At 38.1% G+C, this 19,185-nt stretch overlaps 1 protein-coding gene across 1 annotated transcript in view; it reads right to left on the bottom strand.

Moving 5' to 3' along the window:
• The window catches only part of lrp5 (low density lipoprotein receptor-related protein 5), a 43,963-nt gene extending 24,822 nt beyond the window's left edge, over window positions 1–19,141 (bottom strand). Inside the window, exons 1-6 of the mRNA XM_028038205.1 lie at window positions 18,837–19,141; window positions 10,350–10,550; window positions 8,739–8,955; window positions 7,259–7,327; window positions 5,664–5,792; window positions 432–628 (exon numbers count right to left, since the gene is read on the bottom strand). Of these exons, the coding sequence (XP_027894006.1) occupies window positions 432–628; window positions 5,664–5,792; window positions 7,259–7,327; window positions 8,739–8,955; window positions 10,350–10,550; window positions 18,837–18,921 (898 nt within the window). The 5' untranslated portion in view covers window positions 18,922–19,141. The remainder of the gene's footprint in view (window positions 1–431; window positions 629–5,663; window positions 5,793–7,258; window positions 7,328–8,738; window positions 8,956–10,349; window positions 10,551–18,836) is intronic.
• Window positions 19,142–19,185: the final 44 nt, after the last annotated feature.

Genomic DNA, 19,185 nt, shown 5'->3' with positions numbered 1-19,185 from the left:
CATCAGAATAGTTTCTGAGGAGGAGGCTCTTGACACACTAAAAGTAAAAAGCAGGGAGGTTTCTGGTTTGGTTTTAAAAAGAGTGTTTAACTTTACTTAAAAATAACAGAGACATTCTCCGGCCTGACTTTGTACAAAATTCAAATATAAACATTAATTTTGTGTTAGAAAAACTGCTTCACTCCTCAGTCCTATACTGCAAACAACCAGACCAACCACAGCAGCTGTCTTTTCTTCCTAATCACAGCAGGAGGCTGACCCAAACACAAAATAACAGCTCATCTATCATCTCTAATCATTAATATAAGTTAGGATCAATAGCAACATTTCTCATTTAGAAAATAATTAATCAAGTACTTAATATGTTCAAACACTATTACTCGATTCAGTGTTATATTGATCGTTAAACATAGGTATTACAATCCACTTACTGTAAGGCTGTCGATAAGGCTCCAGAACCTGGATGTCCATTGGAGAATAAATCCCACCGAGGATCTCTCTGGTTTTGTCTCCACTGTGTTTGTTACAGGCATGGATGGAGCGAGTCTGCCAGTCAGTCCAGTATAACGTCTCCTTAGACAATGTTAGTGCAAAAGGATGGGTCAGGGTGCCCTCCACCACTGCTTCTCTGTAAGATGAAAAAAATAAATAACACTTGATGACAACAGAAATTTTTGTGGTGGAATCTACCTAAACTACTTAGAAATATGGAAACATTTCCTTAATTTGGAGAATAAAAATCTCTACAGATGTTAGGATTCTGAGTCGTTTTGTGGATTGTTTATGTTGTTTTCCTTAGTTTTTTCTATTAGTTCTGCCTTGTTTCTATTTTTACTTCAGCATCTTAGTGACTCTATGTTTATTTCTTGCGTCTAGTCCTTTTCTTAGTTAATCAAATTTTTATTATGTTTCTTATGTCTAGTTATTTTGTTAGATTCATTTCCTAGTCCCCAGTGTATTCTCCATCAACCCCATGTGTCACCTCCTCTTCCTCTCTCTCTCTCTCCTCAGCCTGCCTTCTCCTCTCTCCCCTCACACCTGCAACCCGTTAGTTCATTAGCCCAGGTCTTTTGTCCAGCATTCAACCTCCCAGTACGTAAGCACCTCATTCTCAGTCATTCCTTGCTACTCTTCTTCTTGTCTACACCCGTTATTTTTCCCATCTGTTCCCTGCCCTCTCTTCCAACCCCCCCGCCCCCCCCAGATCTTATAAGGCTTGTTTTTTTTTTTTTCTTATAAGCTTTTGTTCTTAGTTTTTTTTGTTTGTTTTTTTTTCAACACTATCTGACGTCTCAAGTCTGCTGTATTTGATATTTATGAAACCTTTACTTTATGGAAACAAAACAATAGGGATTGTTTGTATTTCTAAAATGTTATCTTGTCTCCTTGATGTGAGCCAATATGATTGCTTCATTTATAAGGGTAATTCATCATCACAACCCTTGTAATAACAGACGTTTTCACACTTCTTGATGGTGGGTGATGATCCTGGCTAATAGTTAGCTAATACAAGCAGAAAGGTCCTCTGTTTAACCACACAGTCTCATAAATAATGATGGTGTTGAATATCTGGCATATATATTAGATATAAATAATGCTTGGATGGATAAAGATCAAATATTATATCACGGTACATAAAACACTAGAACTGAAAGTAGGTATATTTCACTTTTAGAATAACTGTGTAGTGAAAATAATAATGCAATAACATTACAAGTGGATTTATGTTTCCTTCTCAGTAGAACTAAAAGTGCATCATTAATGAGAAAGTACACAGTGATAGAAAAAAGTAACAAGTAGCTAAACAGACAAGTAAAAGCTATGCAAAATCAACTATGTAACATCACTGTGAAATATGTTTTGTTGCTACGCAGAAAATGCTGATGCCGCCATAAAGGCTGGAAAGCCCAGATTTGAGCAACACGATTTTCTGTAACCAGAACTTGCTATTGCTCACTAATAGTATAAACAGTGGTTGTGGAACTACTGCTGTGCCTCTAAAGGAACAGAGGCTAACTTGGTCAGACAGCTCCAATATATTGGTTTGGACTCAAAACACCTCCACCACATTCCAACATAATTTACAGGCAGAAATCAGTTCCACAGAACAGATGCTTTATGCCTGACTCTGCAGTATAAACACATTAAAGACTTCAAAAAAGGAATCAAAGCTTTAAGTGCAGGAGATTTTTTGCCTTTATGTATGCCTTTTTACTGACAGCAGATATCACATAAAAGGCGAAAACAGACATGGTGAATGATGTATGCCAAGCAGATAACAAAGGTTCCAGGCTAGATATGGAAATCTTACCTGATCGCAACAGATCAAAGCAAGCCTAAATTTTCACTGTTTTCATTTTCTTATTTGAAAACTGTTGACCTCAGCAAAATCATGTGCTTTGATATGCTGTGGCATCATTGATCTTATTAATTTGGTGAAGAGAGATAGAGAAATATGTCAAGATTTAGAAAAACAGATGTGAACGATGCACTGGAGAAAGGAAACTAAATCCAGAGATGAGTGTGTGGAGCTGTGTTGGTTTTAACTGAGGCCTTCATTCCACAGCTCTGTTTGTCTTGGACTTTTCTTTATTTTTCTTTAAATCTGTCAGTATAGCTATTCTGTTTCTTACTCCATTACCATTATTATTTTTTTATTTATTGTTTTTTAAAAAGCAGCTCACAGAGGAATATTAAATATGGGTTTTCTAGAATTTAAGGTTTTAAACCATAAAAACTGTGTATCTTGAAATTCATCTTTTAAACCAAATGCACAAGTTAACTTTGCCCTTCATGTTGAGATAACACCATGTGAAAACCCTCAGTACACAGTGTACTACACAGAAGACTATAATGTTGTCCCATATTACAACAGCTTCAAACATGAGTAATGCAAGAGTAGTTCACTGGTGAAAGCAGCCATAATTTAGGATGAATCTTCTCTGGCTGGATTGTATTAGAATGAACTTGTATGAACTAAATTAACCAAATGGAATCGTATTACAAGTGCAGCAAAAGCTCCGTATTCAAACTCAATCTGGAGGAATAGGTCTTTTGCATCTTGAATATTTCTATGTGAAAACAAGTTTGTCCAATGAAAATAAAGGGAATTGAAATAATCCACAACAACTCTACCAAATGCAGTCCATAAATTGACAATAATTTAGTCATTCATTTTATATAAAATATGACTACAGGCATTGTTTGTTGAAATATTAATAGAAAATGAAATGATAAATTCAATGTACGCAGGTTTTATAAGACACCTACTTGTTTGACATGATTGGAATAAATGCTAGGTGTATATAGATATTTTTTAAGTAGAAACCACTTCCAGAGTAGAGGGTCTGATGTGGTGGTGATGTACACTATATTGCCAAAAGTATTTGCTCATCTGCCTTGACTCACATATGAGTTTAAGTGACATCCCCTTCCTGATCCACAGAGTTCAATATGACGTTGGTCCACCCTTTGCTGCTAGATCAGCTTCTACTCTTCTGTGAAGGTTGTCCACAAGGTTTAGGAGTGTTGATGGGGATCTTTACCATTCTACCAGAAGCGCATAATGAGGTCACATACTGATGTTGTACGAGAAGGCCTGGCTCTCAGTCTCTGTTCTAATTCACCCCAAAGATGTTCCATCAGGTTGAGGTCAGGACTCTTTGCAGGCCAGTCAAGTTCATCCACACCAGACTCTCCATCCATGTCTTTATGGACTTTGCTTTATGCTCTGGTGCACAGTCATGTTGTAAGAGGAAGGGGCCAGCTCCAAACTGTTCCCACAAAGTTGGGAGCATGGAATTGTTCAAAATGTCTTGGTATGCTGAACTTTCACTGGAACTAAGGGGCCTGAATAACAACCCCACACCATAATCCCCCCTCCACCAAACTTTACACTTGGTACAATGCAGTCAGACAAGTACCGTTGTCCTGGCAACCACCAAATCCAGACTCGTCCATCAGATTGACAGATGAAGAAGTGCAATTAGTCACTCCAACGAATGCCTCCACTGCTCTAGAGTCTAGAGTGCTTTACACCACTGCACCCAACGCTTTCCAATGCACTTGATGATGTTTGACTAGGATGCACCTGCTCCACCAAGGAAACCCATTCCATGAAGCTCTCTGAACACTGTTCAGAGAGCTGTGTTCAGAGATCTGAAGGTCACATGAAGTTTGGAGGTCTGTAGTGATTGAATCTGCAGAGAGTTGCCGACCTCGTCGCACTATGTGCTTCAGCATTCGCTGACCTCGCTCCGTTAGGTTACGTGGCCTACCACTTCATGGTTGAGTTGCTCTCTTTCCCAAACACTTCCATTTTCTTATAATACAGCTGACATTTGACTGTGGAATATTTAGGAGAGAGGACATTTCACAACTGGATTTGTTGCACAGGTGGCATCCAATCACAGTTCCACAGTGGAATTCAGTGAGCTCCTGAGAGTGAACCACTCTTTGACAAATGTTTATAAAAACAGTCTGCATGCCTAGGTGCTTCATTTTATACACATGTGGCCATGGAAGTGATTGGAACACCTGATTTTGATCATTTGGATGGGTGAGCAAATACCCATTTGCTCACCCATCCAAATGTGGATATTTTGTGTGATATTTTGTGGAATCAGCCCTCTACAGGGTTTATTGATATGCCTCGGCTGTGAGGGATATCACCAACTCCAGTTGGGATTATTGGCTAGCTGTGACTTAGCTTGTCTTTGAAGGTTTAAGATATAATTGTTTTATGAAAAAGACTAGTGAAGTGAATCGGAGCTCCATATCTGTGCTACACTAAGGGGCTGCTTCCACTTTAATCTGATAGAACTGCATTTATTTATCTCTGGTCGAACATCTAATCTACGTCAAGTGATCAAAACTGACTTAAATTATTTTACATGAAACACAGATTCATTAAAACACTAATTTATATTATTAAAACTTTTATTCTATTTATGAAAACACAAAAGGGCAAATTTTAAATGTTTTTCACCCTCAAATTGGATTATTCTAAGGTATCCAAATTCATGAAATACATAGATATATACAGCCTTCAGTATGGGAAAGTCAAACCTGTACTAGATGATACATTAATTACACATTATTTAAAACGCATTTTGTGATTTTAAAAAACGTTTTCTATATTTATGTCAATGAAACAGAATTCTTACGTTTCCCAAAATCTTATAAAATGTTGGTTTCTTCTAATAATTATGAACCAAATATCATCTTGTCTTATGAGCTATTCCCATGTCCCAATTAGCTACTGTTCTAAATAGATACTGGAATCTCTAAGGGATCTGACTAAGTACTGCATACATTGGTGAAAAGAATTTCTCAAACATGCATGAACGAGTCAAAGCAACACTCTGGGTATGTTTATGACAAGACAAAGACATCATAAGATGATATAGTATATATAGTATTCCATTTTAATATAGATATATTTAATATAGATATAGTATTCACTGATTAGGAGTTTGAAAAATTTATAGATCAAGTCAAATCAGTTCAGTCATTAATAAACAAAAAAACACTGACAATTTTATCTTTAAACACTCACCCCACTCATTTGTATGTTAAGATATCTGGTCATAATTCAGATATCTGAATTTTAACTATTATTGAGACTTTCATTTTCATCCAGCCTTATGTTACATAAAGCGTACCGTACAGATCCATCCAGGTTGGCTCTGTGAATGAAGCTGAGCTTGGCATCGGCCCAGTACAACTTCTCCTCCACCAGGTCTATGGTGAGACCATTGGGCCAGTGTATGTTCTTATTCACTATGACTTTCCTGTTAGGAGACAGCAGAGCACAAGTAAAGTTAGTGTCCTTAGCTTATTTTCATACATTTGCGGAGTATATTTGTATGTAAATGCATTTTGTTTGCCTTTCAGCTTGGTCATTTAGACATCATTTTTATTTTAGTCATGTGATGTCGCCGCCACAGCTGGCTGCCTGCAGACGCAGCTCCCGTCGTGTGTGTTAATCTGTGTATATTTGCTGTAACCGATTAAGAATCCGTGCTTAAAGAACCCATAGATCATCAGTTAAGCTTTCCACAATGGCTGGATGTGGTTCTGTCGCTGTTCTCCGCGTTCTTCTGCTACTTTTTCTACTCTTTGTTACGGAGAACCTCGCGGAACGGAGTAGCGGCATTGTTTACTCGCGTGAACAGCTGATTGCGCTGTGTAAGCCTCTGCTGCTGCCCGGAGACAGGCCTGTGGTCCCAGAGGAGTTACGGAGGAGACGACGGGGCTGCAGGTCTGGAGTTAAACGGAGGGAGAAGAGGAGACGGCACAAACCAGCGGTACCGGCGATTATTGTGGGGAACGTGAGTTCTTTAGGAAATAGGACAGACGAACTCACGGCGCTGGTTAAGACCCAGAAGGAGTACTGGCAGTGCAGTATCTTCTGCTTCACGGAAACCTGGCTGCACTCGCTTATTCCGGACTACAGCGTGGAGGTCCCTGGATTTTCCTTGGTGCGGGGGACAGGGACTTTTCCAAGAGTCAGAAGAAGAGGGGCGGCGGGATTGCACTTTATGTGAGTGAGAGGTGGTGTAATCCCGGTCATGTTAACGTGAAGGAACAGATTTGTAGCCCGGACATTGAACTTCTGGCTGTGGGAATGCGGCCGTATTATTTACCGAGGGAGTTTACATCCGCCATTTTGATCGCTCTTTACATTCCCCCATCAGCTGATGCAGCGGTGGCCTGTGACGTCATCAGCTCCACCGCAGCCAAACTCCAGACTCAACACCCGGACGTTGTTATTGTGTCTTGTCTCTATGCTGTAACTGCGAAGTAATTTCCCTGCTGGGATGAATAAAGTACTTCTATTCTATTCTATTCTAGTCTATTCTATGTCCAACATTCTAGCTTCAGTTTGGTAAATTGCCCCAGGGCAAGCATCTTATTTACATGCATGAGTTATTTACATGTATGTGTTCTCTAGCTTGTTCTACAGTCAATAGTCTGGATCTGTCAGGACTCAGACTGATCAGCATGAGAGTACAGGACCACAATGAGAGGAGCCAGTGGCCATTTTTGATATGGGCAACATACCCCCCCCCCTCCCCCCACGCTGTTGACAACTTCTTGGAGGGGAGGGGGGAGAGTGCTGGAAAGGGGGTTCACCCAGGGCACCAAACAGGCTAGGACCGCCCCTCAGAGGAGTGCAGAAAGAGATCTTGTACATTTAAGTTTCAACCCCAGCATGAAGGCTCAGATCTGCCTGTTATTCTACACTTTGTGGTACCTGCTGCTGCCATCCATGCCAGCGCGTTCTATCCGAGGTTCCTCTCCCCAGTCTGTCCAATACATGTATCTGGAAGAAAACAGTTTAATAACATGGTAATATACAGTTGCATAATGACGTCCACCATACCTTTATTTTATACCCGCAACTGCTTTTCTTTAAGTGTTAACTAATAAAATGTTTTAATTGTCTCTGATTGAAAATCAGAGATAATAGTGATGTGTGCCATCTCAGCATTTACTCTGCCATTCTCCAAGAGGGGTGGGGCGCTCTGCCCTGCCAACAAGATAGCCCACCCTCCCTCAAGGAGATCATGGCATGTAATAATTGTGTTAATACATGATACGTGTTCACAGTTAATGATATTAATGATATTAACTGTGAACTCCTCTACTTTTAGCTCTCTTGTGAAACACCAAACTTTACAAATGCTGGCTAAACACATGCGCTTTATATGCTGTCACCAATGCTGGAACATGAGCTCACACGAAGGTGACACACGCTCTGAGCAGCAAACAGAGAGAGTATAAAAAACATGTCACACAAAGTTGTAAAATCAGCCAATGATATCTAGTTTTTTTAAACACACCAAATCTTGTTTTGATAGCAGGATTTGCGTTCCTGGGAATAGCAGCAGAAAGAATTCTCCTCCTGGTAAATGTGGCAAAGGTACAAGTTTATGAAATAACCCAAATGCTTCATGCCCTGACCCTGACCCTTACACAAAGCAAAAATCACTGAAAAAAATGTTTTCACATTTCCCATCAACTTAATGTCTTTTAATACAAAAATACAGTGAACCGCCTTGGAGCATCGACCACCGGGCTTAACAGGTTTTCTGAGGGAAACCCTGAATGATGGATAGATAATAATATGTTATCTATTGATAGAAGTTGAATGAAGAACATTTTCAAGATTTTTTTCCCCTAAAATATTGGAATAGGAATATTCCGAGCAGTATGTAGACATATTCAAAGCATGCTCATGTTCTTTTTCAATAAAAGACCAAATCCCTGAGAGAAGCACTGCATCTTATTACATTTTGACAAAAAATAACCGAGTCACCATAAACAGAGTCACTGGAAAACTTCCTCCATAAAACAGAAACTGTATAATATCATATACAGTCCCACAAAAAAGGGTTCTGAAAAAAGTTTCTGATCAAACAGCTACTGACACCTTCTGACACTGCACACAGCAGCCTCTAGTAGTATGTGTGTGCATTGCTTTATGGGGTTTAAAATAGTAAATAGCATACACATGTACATTGTTTTATCAAGTCCAGAGGACTCCAAAGCACTTTACACTATATTCAGTCAGTGGGACCCTCTGACCACCAGCATCAGGCAAAACGGATGAAGTGTCTTAGCCAAAACAACAACAGAGGCAGACAGAGTAGGTATTCAAACCAGCAACCCACAGATTGAGGGACAAACTCCTACCACCTCCGCCATCTAGACATTGTGATTAACTTGATTACCTTTGTCCAGGATTAAGGGCAATAGCCCTGGGCTGGTCCAAGTCCATCCAAACTAGGACTTTCCTGGAGGTGCCGTCCAGGTTGGCGACTTCAATCCGATTGGTCTCTGAGTCTGTCCAGTAGAGCTTCTTCCCCAGCCAGTCACAGGCTAATCCATCAGGACTGTTCAGCCCAGACACAACCACTGCTTGGCCAGTTCCCAAAGCCTCCTTAAGAGCTGCAAGAACAACACACTCTTAGGAGTAATGTTACCAGGAGATAATACATTTCCAGTTAAATCAAAGACATGTAGCCCACAGAACAGGAAGTACAAGTTACTGGGGCTCAATTTTCAACTTGAACTGTGAGCAGCAGATCAGACACTTTCACATCTGATTTCTTTCTTCCAAGTCAGAGAATTAACACCAACAGGTAGAAACTGTTGGCACTAGATGTTATCTGTTTATTTGTCAGGTGTTAAAAATTATGGCAATAATAATTACTAATTAAATTTTCTGTGGATCTGCTTCTATGTGACATACATGTAAAAGTTCCTTATCTGAAGCACAAACCGGAGCTTAAACATCCAGATAGTATGAAATCTGTTCATTTTGTCTGATCTGTAATAGGAAGCAAAGGAAAACCCACAAATATTGATGGTAGTGTAAATTATCATTAGTAATTTGCGATTTACAATGGATCCTGTTCCATTCTGTATTGAACTCCGACTGAATACAAATGAAGATTGGTTTAATATTATACACAGTCATGAAAAAAAACCTAATTAAATAAATATGCATTACCTCCTTAAGAAATGTCCGCCTATTAATGTCTAATTTTGTTTTATTTTGCATTAGTATTACTTCCTGTCAAAAATAAAATGTTGGATATGTTAAAAAAAAAGTATTTTAAACCTGAATCTTTCAGTTGTATGAATAATTTTGGATCAAACTCTCCTGGTTTAAAAAACAGATATGCTTTCATTTCAGGTATACAGAAATTAGTAAATTAACCCTTACTTTAATTTACTCTTATTGCAATATAAATAACAGTAAAAACTATTACAGATCAACACAATCTTTTTTGAACAAATCTATCACTGAACAGTCTGGAGGCACATTACACATTTATATTAAATGTTGACATGTGAGCACAAGTTTAACTTATTCTTGTCTGGAAGTAAGCAATACTGTCATACTGTTCTAACCAGTTCTTGATAGTTGTACATCTCATTAATTTGAGTTTATCAATATTATGGCAGAATGATGAATTATTATCAAGGTAAAATGTTTTCCAGGTAAACACTGGGAACCCATCCCAACGTTTTAGCTGGGTCTGGTTTGGAAAATATCACTGCTTAGTAACTAGAAGCTTTTTATAGATGTAGTTCTTTCAGAACAAGAAGAGAAGTATCAGACTCTAGCAAACAAAACTGTGAAAATGACAGTTTTTTATTAGAAAAGTCTAAATGAACCAAAATGAAATGAGGAGGTTATGGTTTTAGAAAATAATGCATCTCAAATGGGCAAAGAACACTGTGACACCTGTTATCCTGCTCCAAGGCTTCAGAGAGAATGTGCTTACATGAGAACATTTTGTCTGAACCGGTAAAAAAACAACCCAGTGCCTTACAGTTGAACGACTGATTCCAGTGGGTTTGTTTGATGGCCTCCTCACTGACGTCAGTCCAAAAGATCAGGCTCTCATCAAACAAGAAGTCCACTGCGGCTGCATCTTCAAGTTCACTGACAACAATGGCTGACTCGCCCCGCACACCATCACCATCAACCAATCTCACGTCTCTTCGGTTGGCAAAGAGAAGGAGGGGGGAGCCTGAAAAAGACAAAATTATTATGAGTTCACAGCACTGATGGAGTTTTCTACATCAGGTCAGCTAAGAGACAAAATGTTCAAAAATGTTGTATGAAGTGGCTGCTAAGTGTACGCAGAGTTTTTATTTAATCTTAGATTTTATCCAGACTCTCCTTTGAATTTCAGCTTTATTTTCCATTACTGGTCAACTGCTAGACATGACTAACTCAGTGTCATTGTGCCTAAACCTAGAAAATGAAAAGACTGGAACTGAATTAACAATGTGATGAATTGTAATTGTAATCAGTTTCTGCAATATCACAATTGTAAAGAACAGCTTGGATCTGATATTTACTGTAGTAGGATATCTTATTAAGTGCTTTACAAACTCTATCTGCCAACAATACATATCTGGCTTGTTGGTCACTGCAATATTCAAGTAATTTTGCAATTACACGTTTCCTGATATTGTGCAACCCAAGAAATGACAAAAGTGCTTTAAACCAGCTTTTAAAATATACTAAGAATATAAACGTTACCCTTTAAGTTACATTATTCAAAGTCCTTTTAACGAAATGGTTACTGTTTGAAAGATGAAAAAGCACACCATCCCCCACACCTTTATCTTTTTTATTTGTATGTATCAGCAGGTTTATTCAAACAAGACTATGAGGCTCTTTAGGAAACATTTTGGTGATAAATGTGATGGTGTAGAAATGAAAGGAGCACCTGTCACTCTCATTACGGTGACGCTGTAGAATGTGACATGGGAAGGAACGAGGGGATGTCTGTGAGGCAGCTGACCTGAGCAGACAGCCAGACTAACTAACCAGCTTCATATACTGCCAGGGTTATTCTATAATCAACTAGAATGTATTATAAACTGCACATTAACTCACAAAATGTAGTGTCTGTTTATTTTATGTTTTTGGTTAAGTCTTTGTGTCAAAATCAAAATAATCATCTATTACAAAGTTTGATAATGTTAGAATAACTGTTATAATAAATACTTATAAAAATATGTGTACCCTGTACCACTAAATAGAGATGATTTTACTCGAGGCTGTCACACTACGAGTCTCATAGCAGCCCTTTCTAAGATTGGAATACAACTGAAGTTATTCTTGGTCAAGTCGTTCTCTCAGACTTTTCTGCTTTACCGCCATACTCTACCAAGTTCCCATAGAAGAATACAAGATTTTACTGAACAAATTCTGTGGTATTACATCACTAAACTTTTCAGTTGATCGTTCAAGGATCAAAGGTCAAAGGGTGAAGTAAATAATTAATGCACACAAACTACTAAAACATAGCTCCAACACACCAAATAACCTGAATTGATTTAGGAAGACAAAATAATAGCTGCTAATTAACAAACAAAAATGTGTCTCCAATTTTATCACTTTCATTTCCTACTACTCTCTGATTTGCATTATTTGCTTTTATTTCAACTGTTAGCTTTTTGTTTCCTCTCAGTTTTTCTCTCTGTAGAAGCTACACCTGGTCTAGTGTTCAGGTTGGATGTGATTCATTCCTGCAGGAGGTCATCAGCTGAGATGATGCTGCTGCCAACTAAATGTTCTCCCTCTTCAGCAAATCACTTTTTACTTTCTTGAACATCAAAAATGATGACGGTCAGTAGTGGCCAGTGGCTGATCCGTGTTCTGGTTCTCCTGGAGGTTTCTTCCTGCTAAAGAGGAGATTTTCCTCTCCTCTGTCGTTACATGTATGCTCAGTATGAGGGATTGCTGCAAAGTCAACAATAAAATGCAAGTGATTGTTTGTCCAGGAGGAGGGAATCCTGGAAGTCAATGACTTGGTGCTCTGCTGGGTTTCCTTAGATAGAAACTTTCTAAACTATTTTGAATAACATAATAAACTTACTGTACTGTTTGATGACAAGGATCAATTGGAATGTATGTATGACTGTATTGAGAAGATTTTTTGTAAAGTTCCTTCTGACAATATTTTTGTTAATTGGTGCTACATAAATTAACTGAACTGAATTGAAATTAAAACACATCAGAAATCATATTGACGACAATATGATTCCAGAGTCTAAACTTTTTGTCAGCGTTAATTTAGTTCAGTAACTCGGAGAGGTTGACCTCTTTCTGCTGGGACCACTTCAGCTGCAGCTTGTGGTGCCAGCATCACTATGCACAAGCATGCAGGTCTAGTATGTCTCCTGCTACACTAGAACACAACCAAAAACAATAACTCATGTTTAAGGGAAAAAAGGAGATTCTCAGGCAGATAAAACAGAGACCAGTTCTCAACATGTGACGACGTGACGTCTTTATTTGAAATATGGCTACAGACGACAACAAGAGCACATTGGTCACATGTCTTTATCTGAGAGATTCAGCAGTGAGTTTTACAGACTTCTTGTGACATTTAGATAAATTAATAAAAGAGAAAGTCAAAGTGTGGAGTTAAGCAGCTGTGGGGAAAGCAGACAAACTGATTAGTGCAGAGAACTCATCCTAATAGTTATTTGCTTTGAAAGCTTTTGTAAAATGTTAGACTCCATGCCTCCAGCAAGCGGATGTTTCTCAAAAGTCGAGGGTCCTCCAGACTCTATGTACAAAGTGAAGTGTAGAGGGGCTGGTTATTACCATACTAGAAAAATACAGGCAACTAATCCAAATAATTTTAAACTTTTGACCAATGTTGAAGCCATAATCAAGATCATCATTTCACCATGATAAAGCAGCAATAGGAATAAATAATCAGAGTTGTTCAAGAAACTCTGACAGAGTTTCACAAAGAGCTGGAAACAGCAGCTCCAGTGTTTTCAATGAAAACAAGTGAAGTAATCAACTGCAACTACCTCTATTGATATTCACAGTACAAGACTCCACTGTTGAAGAAATTACATGTTGATGCTTGATTGACCTTTTCTGCATAAGGTTTTAACAATCCATTAACATGCTATTTAGTATAAAGTCTTGTCAAATGAGGTCAACGTTGGTTCTGCATACAACCTCAAAGCACCATGACAAAAGAGGGAAGATCAGTGTTTGGGTTGTCTTATAGCATATGGTGCTGACTTCATATGATTGAAAGAAAGATGAATGGAGAAATATACAAGGGAATTCTTGATAGGAATCTGATGATGAAATGAGCAAGACAAGTGTCCTAAATACAAAGTCGGGGAAACTCTTACTCTGTTTCAGAGAAAGAAAGTAAACCTCTAGAATTGGCCACTTTATCACTTGACTTGAATCCAAATGAAAATCTGTGGAACTGATCATAGTGTATAAAAAGAATCCTCAGAATGTTTGTGTGGAAGAATAGGTCAATCTCACACCAGAGCAATGCATGGGATTAGCTGCTCCACACAAGAAAGGGGATGAAGTTGTCATTACCCAGAAAGGCTTTTCCACAAAGTGTTTCATACCTTTCTGTAAGTGTTCAATAATTATTCCCTTTGACATTCCATTTTTTTGCCCATAACTTTATGTTTGCTGTGATTTATTTGACATCTACTAACATCTGGTGTCAATTTTATGTCAATAAAATCATCAGACCTATTTAAACTGAGAAATATGTTTGTGTGTTAAATACTTATTTTACCTACTGTATGAATTACAACATAAGGTATACTGTAATACATAAGGAGAAACTGGCACAGGCCAAAATTGGTGTCAGCAGGTCAATGCTTTAAAATACCAGGAGAGGAGAGATTGGCTACAACATTAGGATTGGTGCATCTCTACTTAGTTTGTCATTTTTGAGGCATGCTAGAATTAGAATCCCATTAGGACTGGAGTCAGACATTCTGTCAGGGAACTAACAATCATTAAACACTAACTGTGACCTTTGGCCATTTGGAAGCATGAGGTTTTATGGCAGATCTATGCAATCTGTGTAAACAGAAATAACCTTTCATAAAGCACAACTCTACACTATTTCTCAAGGATAAAACAAAAACAAAATCTGGTTAAACTTAGGGCCTTCACCTTCACAGAGCTTCAACGTACTGTATATACTTAAAAGGCTTGCTCTAACACAGGACAATAATCTAAGCAAATTAAGATTTTAATTGAATAAAATAAAGAAGTCTGATGTTTGTATAAAAAGGAACTTTAGATTATTGTAGATCCAAAACTAAAAAAGGAGTTTTGCACATTTGTCTTCATAAAAGAAAGACACCACTTTGCAAATTTAGGCTTGATGGAAAAAATAATAAAGGTTTAGTCAGTTGTCAGCAATAGAAATAGGATTTGGGTACCTATTTTGAATCACATATGTTGCATATAGCCAAATTTAATAAATTAATTAAAAGCAGATTGGATGAACCAAAATCTGCTTTTGAGTAAAAGTCGGTGGATAGATTATTGCCCTCCTTACTATAAAATTCTTGTGCAAATAAAGGGTTATGAAAAGAGTAATAAGAATAAAAGTGTTACACTTAACATGTTCCCTTTTAAGAAGATTTCATTTGCACGGTAATAATATTTCCCTAATTAAAAATAAAGCATCCTTATCTGCATCAACCACACGTGAACAGAAACTTCTGATTATGGGTTAGGAATGCTAACAGCCCTAGTCAAACCAAAAATATACAGTTTGTAATAACTTGTTCCTTTTTACAAAAATAATAGAAAAATTCTGTTTTCCAGCAACTTGTTAGGATCCTGAGTTTGAGGTTTTGTCATTTTGTGCTCCTTAGTCTCTTTCTTTGATCAATCATGTTTCCATTTCTTTTTGGTTCAGTCCTTCTTAGTGTTTCCTAGGTGTAGTTATTCTTCAGTATTTTATTTCCTAGTCCCCAGTGTGCTCTCCCTCGCCCCCTGTGCCACATTCTCTTACTCTCTCCTCACACCTGCAACTTGTTAGCCAATCAGCCCAGGTCTTCAGCATTCATCCTCACAGTATTTAAACCCTTCTTCTGCTCACACTCCTTGCTGGTTCCTCCTGTTAATCCCATTATATCCTGGTTACTTCCGCTTTGGTATTCAGCTTGATTTTTGTTCCTGGTTCCTGTTTTTGTTCTGCCCTGGCTCCCTGAATTTCCTGTGATTTTTGTAAGATTTCAGTTTTTTTCATTAAAGAACAGCCAATATAATCTGTGCTCCCAGCTCCCAGGAGTTTGGCCAATCTCCTCCTGAAATCAGCTAAACTCGGCAGTTTTGCCAATCAGTAATCGACAAAACTGCAATCGGTGCACCCCTAGTTTTTATGACAATTGTTCACATCCAGCCAACTCTAGCAAGTCACTTTTCACCACAACTTTCTTCAACATCTTTATTAATTTATAATATTTTACCATTTGCTACAGCACTGAACAACTGTATCATTATAAACTAATGACAAGAAAGAAAATGGTTCATCATTTAGGAACTAGTGTAAAATTCAGTCTTCAATTGGAAGAACTGTGATTGAAAATTGAAGAGTATCAAGTGACCAAAACAGTTCAAATATGTGAATTTTGTTCTGTATCTGCATAAGTTTCAGAAAATGAATGATGAAGAAAATGATTATGTATCTATATTGCCTTATGTGTTTGTTGCTTTAGTATGAATCTGAGGCAGACATAACCAAAACATAAGAGGCAAAAGGGGGAAAAAAATCATAGATGGGAAGTCATGTACACATGTAAGCTAACACAGATGGTAATATAACAAAAGGAAGCCTGTGGCAGTCTCCTTTGATTTCTCCGGGTTCAGATCACACATAAACTGAAATATGCTCACACATATTTACGGGTCCCAGTTGGAAAGGCGTGAAGGAAATCTCTTCCTTCCTTTCAGCCAATACGCCCCATCCCCCCTTGCAGGGGCATCTACATGCATAAACTAGTCCTCCCAGTTTCAGGTTCTACATCAGTCACATTATACATTATATATCTCTTCACCAGTGTGAAGAGGAATGAGTGACATTTGGGAACAAGTCTGTTCCCAAAACAACTCAAAATCTGTTATGACTGGATGCTTTCACAGCTATACAACAATTCACTGGGATTATTTACAAAGACATGGTTTGCACTTTGCAGCATTGTGTTATGCAGATGACTATTCACAGAGATTAGAGGCGCAGACATATGTTTATGAATGGAAAATGTTAATTATATTATAATCATATATTATATGATATTATCTACAGTTCAGTGTGTGTGTGCGCGTGTGGGTGTGTGTGTGTGTGTGTGTGTGTTCTGGGCTTATGCTTTGCTGCTTAAATATGGAATACATTGTTATCAAATCAATTTCCAACATGCTCAAAAAGACTACTTCTGTCATGGAGTGGATAATTCATCATATGAATTAAATGAGCATAAGTGATGTATGTTTATCAGAATGAAATTTTAAATAAAAACACCAAGAACATCTATCACACAAAGGTTTGACAAGTTATATTCTAATTTAGGATAATTGTTTGCAACAATATCAGTCACTCTTCAATTGAAGAGAGGGTTATATATTCAAATTGAAACAAATTATTTGACTTATTTCAACTGTCTGTGTTTTGTTCTTATTTGTTGGTCAGGCTGTAATTTACATACATATATGAAACGAGGCATACACAAGCACAATATTAGTGGTAGAGCTGCCTTTCAGTGAGGTTGATGGAGAAGCTTTGCTGCTAAATCAGCCACAGAATTTAGCTTGAGACTAATCAAACTTACCAGTTCTTCACATTTTCAAGCACATATGAACTGATGAGGCTGCAGACTGTCTACCATTTGCATTTACAGCTACATGAGCATGCAGAGATTAACAGCAACAAAGCATTAGTGGCTGATCGTATCAATATGCACTGCAGTGTACGCTTTCTATGCTAATTCTACAACAGATTATTGTTTTCAAAATAGTTATGCAATTAATAACTAAAGCACGGAGACAGTCAGCTTTCTTTGTTTAATAATCCCCTTAACTGTCAGGAGGTCACTGGTTTTCTCATTGATGGAAGTTTGATGTTTGTTTGGTTAAAACAATCTAAATTTATTCTTTGTGTTACTTGCCTTATATTTATTCCCTTAGACAAAAACAATTTCATATTTTGTTCTGTACCTGGCATTTATTGGAAATGCTGTACAAAGGTGTTTCTAGATTTGTCATGTGCATCAGTGTCTTTAATGACAAAAAATAGCTTCAAAAATGACTAAGCTTCACATTTGCTGTGTTACAATTGCCATCCCAATCAATACTCATCAGAGAAAAATTTATAATAATAATCTTTATTGTTATTATAGAAATCATGCAATAAAATTACACGAATTATAACGTTAATAAATTTTATAATAAATCATAAAAAACAAAGCAGTGAATCAATTCTGCAAACCTCTATTTCCAGATTGTCAGTTTAGAGAACCAAAAGAAGCCAGTACCCTGCAGCGAGCCGCCATCGTGTCATAGTATCAGACTGACAGGTGGATTATAAAAAACTGTTTTAAAGCACATTGCAGTTAATGCCTTCATTCCATCGGGTTTCTTGGATAGAAAATATGTTCTTATCGAGATCCCCAAGGAAATATTATATATTAGCAAAATGTTGGGATTTATTTTTTCTATACAAACCATTCTCAACCTGAATTTCCACCATACAAACCTTTTAATTACTGGAATGTTTCGCCTCTTCAATGCCAGTCTTATTAGAGCTTGTTAGAACTTAATATACGCGAGTTATTAAAATACCTCAATCACTACAACTGTAAAGATAACGTTTAATGTGCAAGCGACAATTAAATGAAAAATGGATCTAATCTGAAGAAAATCTAACCTCTGCATACGGTTTCACTGATTGAAAAGTAAAACCGCAAATCAGACTCAGTCGGGAAAAAAAGGATAATATAGGAACAGATCCTGGGAGATAGCTTTGCTGTGCCTAACAGCGTTTTCTTTTCCAAATAAACACGCCGAGTTCTTTTCATCTTTAACGCAAAAAGGCTGTCTGACACCCGACACCGAGCAGCAATGGCTGGAAGCTGAGAGGCCCGAGAAAACAGCCAAGCTGCCTTTAAACTTCAGATTCACTAAGACAGAAAGTCCTCCACCGACCGCGCCAAGTACCACGACAGGTTATCTCCACAAAAACACTGCTTCCAGTGTGTGAAAAAACAGCAAAGTAAAGTTTGGGTTGGACCAGTGGAACTACAGTAGCCCACCTTGGTGTTGTACCCTTGGGACACGAAAACCTCAACTTTCTTACAAGGTATGGCTGAGGACGGTGCCGTGTACCAGTTAAGGGGACACAGCAAGAGTGCAGAGCGCACTGCAGCCCAACTAAGAACAGATATCGCCTTACAAAGTTCAGATCTACAACCCCAGAACAGCAAAAACAGCACAAAAAAACTCTACGTACCATCAACCGCCATCAGCAGGCAATTCCAGAGCAGCAGCTCTGCCAGCAGACCACCCATTTCAAGTCCTCTCTGCTTTAAATCCATAATTCCCACTCCATTTTAAGATGGTTACTCCTGAAGTTGGAAAGAGGTCCGTTTATCCTGATGGACATGTAGTTCAGTATCACAAGCGACAGATAGCTAGGAGGAAGCTTGCTTCTGTCCGCGCGCGGCAGGTCATACAGAATCTACTTTTTTTCCACTGATAATAACGCTCGCGCTTCTTTATACTTTGGACTGTCGAGCTCGCGCACGGAGAAGAAGGCAGGCCGTTGTGGGCGGCACTTTTTACTACGTCACTTATTTGAG

This window comes from Xiphophorus couchianus, chromosome 2 (genome assembly GCF_001444195.1).
Source record: "Xiphophorus couchianus chromosome 2, X_couchianus-1.0, whole genome shotgun sequence".
Taxonomy (NCBI): domain Eukaryota; kingdom Metazoa; phylum Chordata; class Actinopteri; order Cyprinodontiformes; family Poeciliidae; genus Xiphophorus; species Xiphophorus couchianus.
This window is presented reverse-complemented; position numbering and strand designations above follow the sequence as displayed.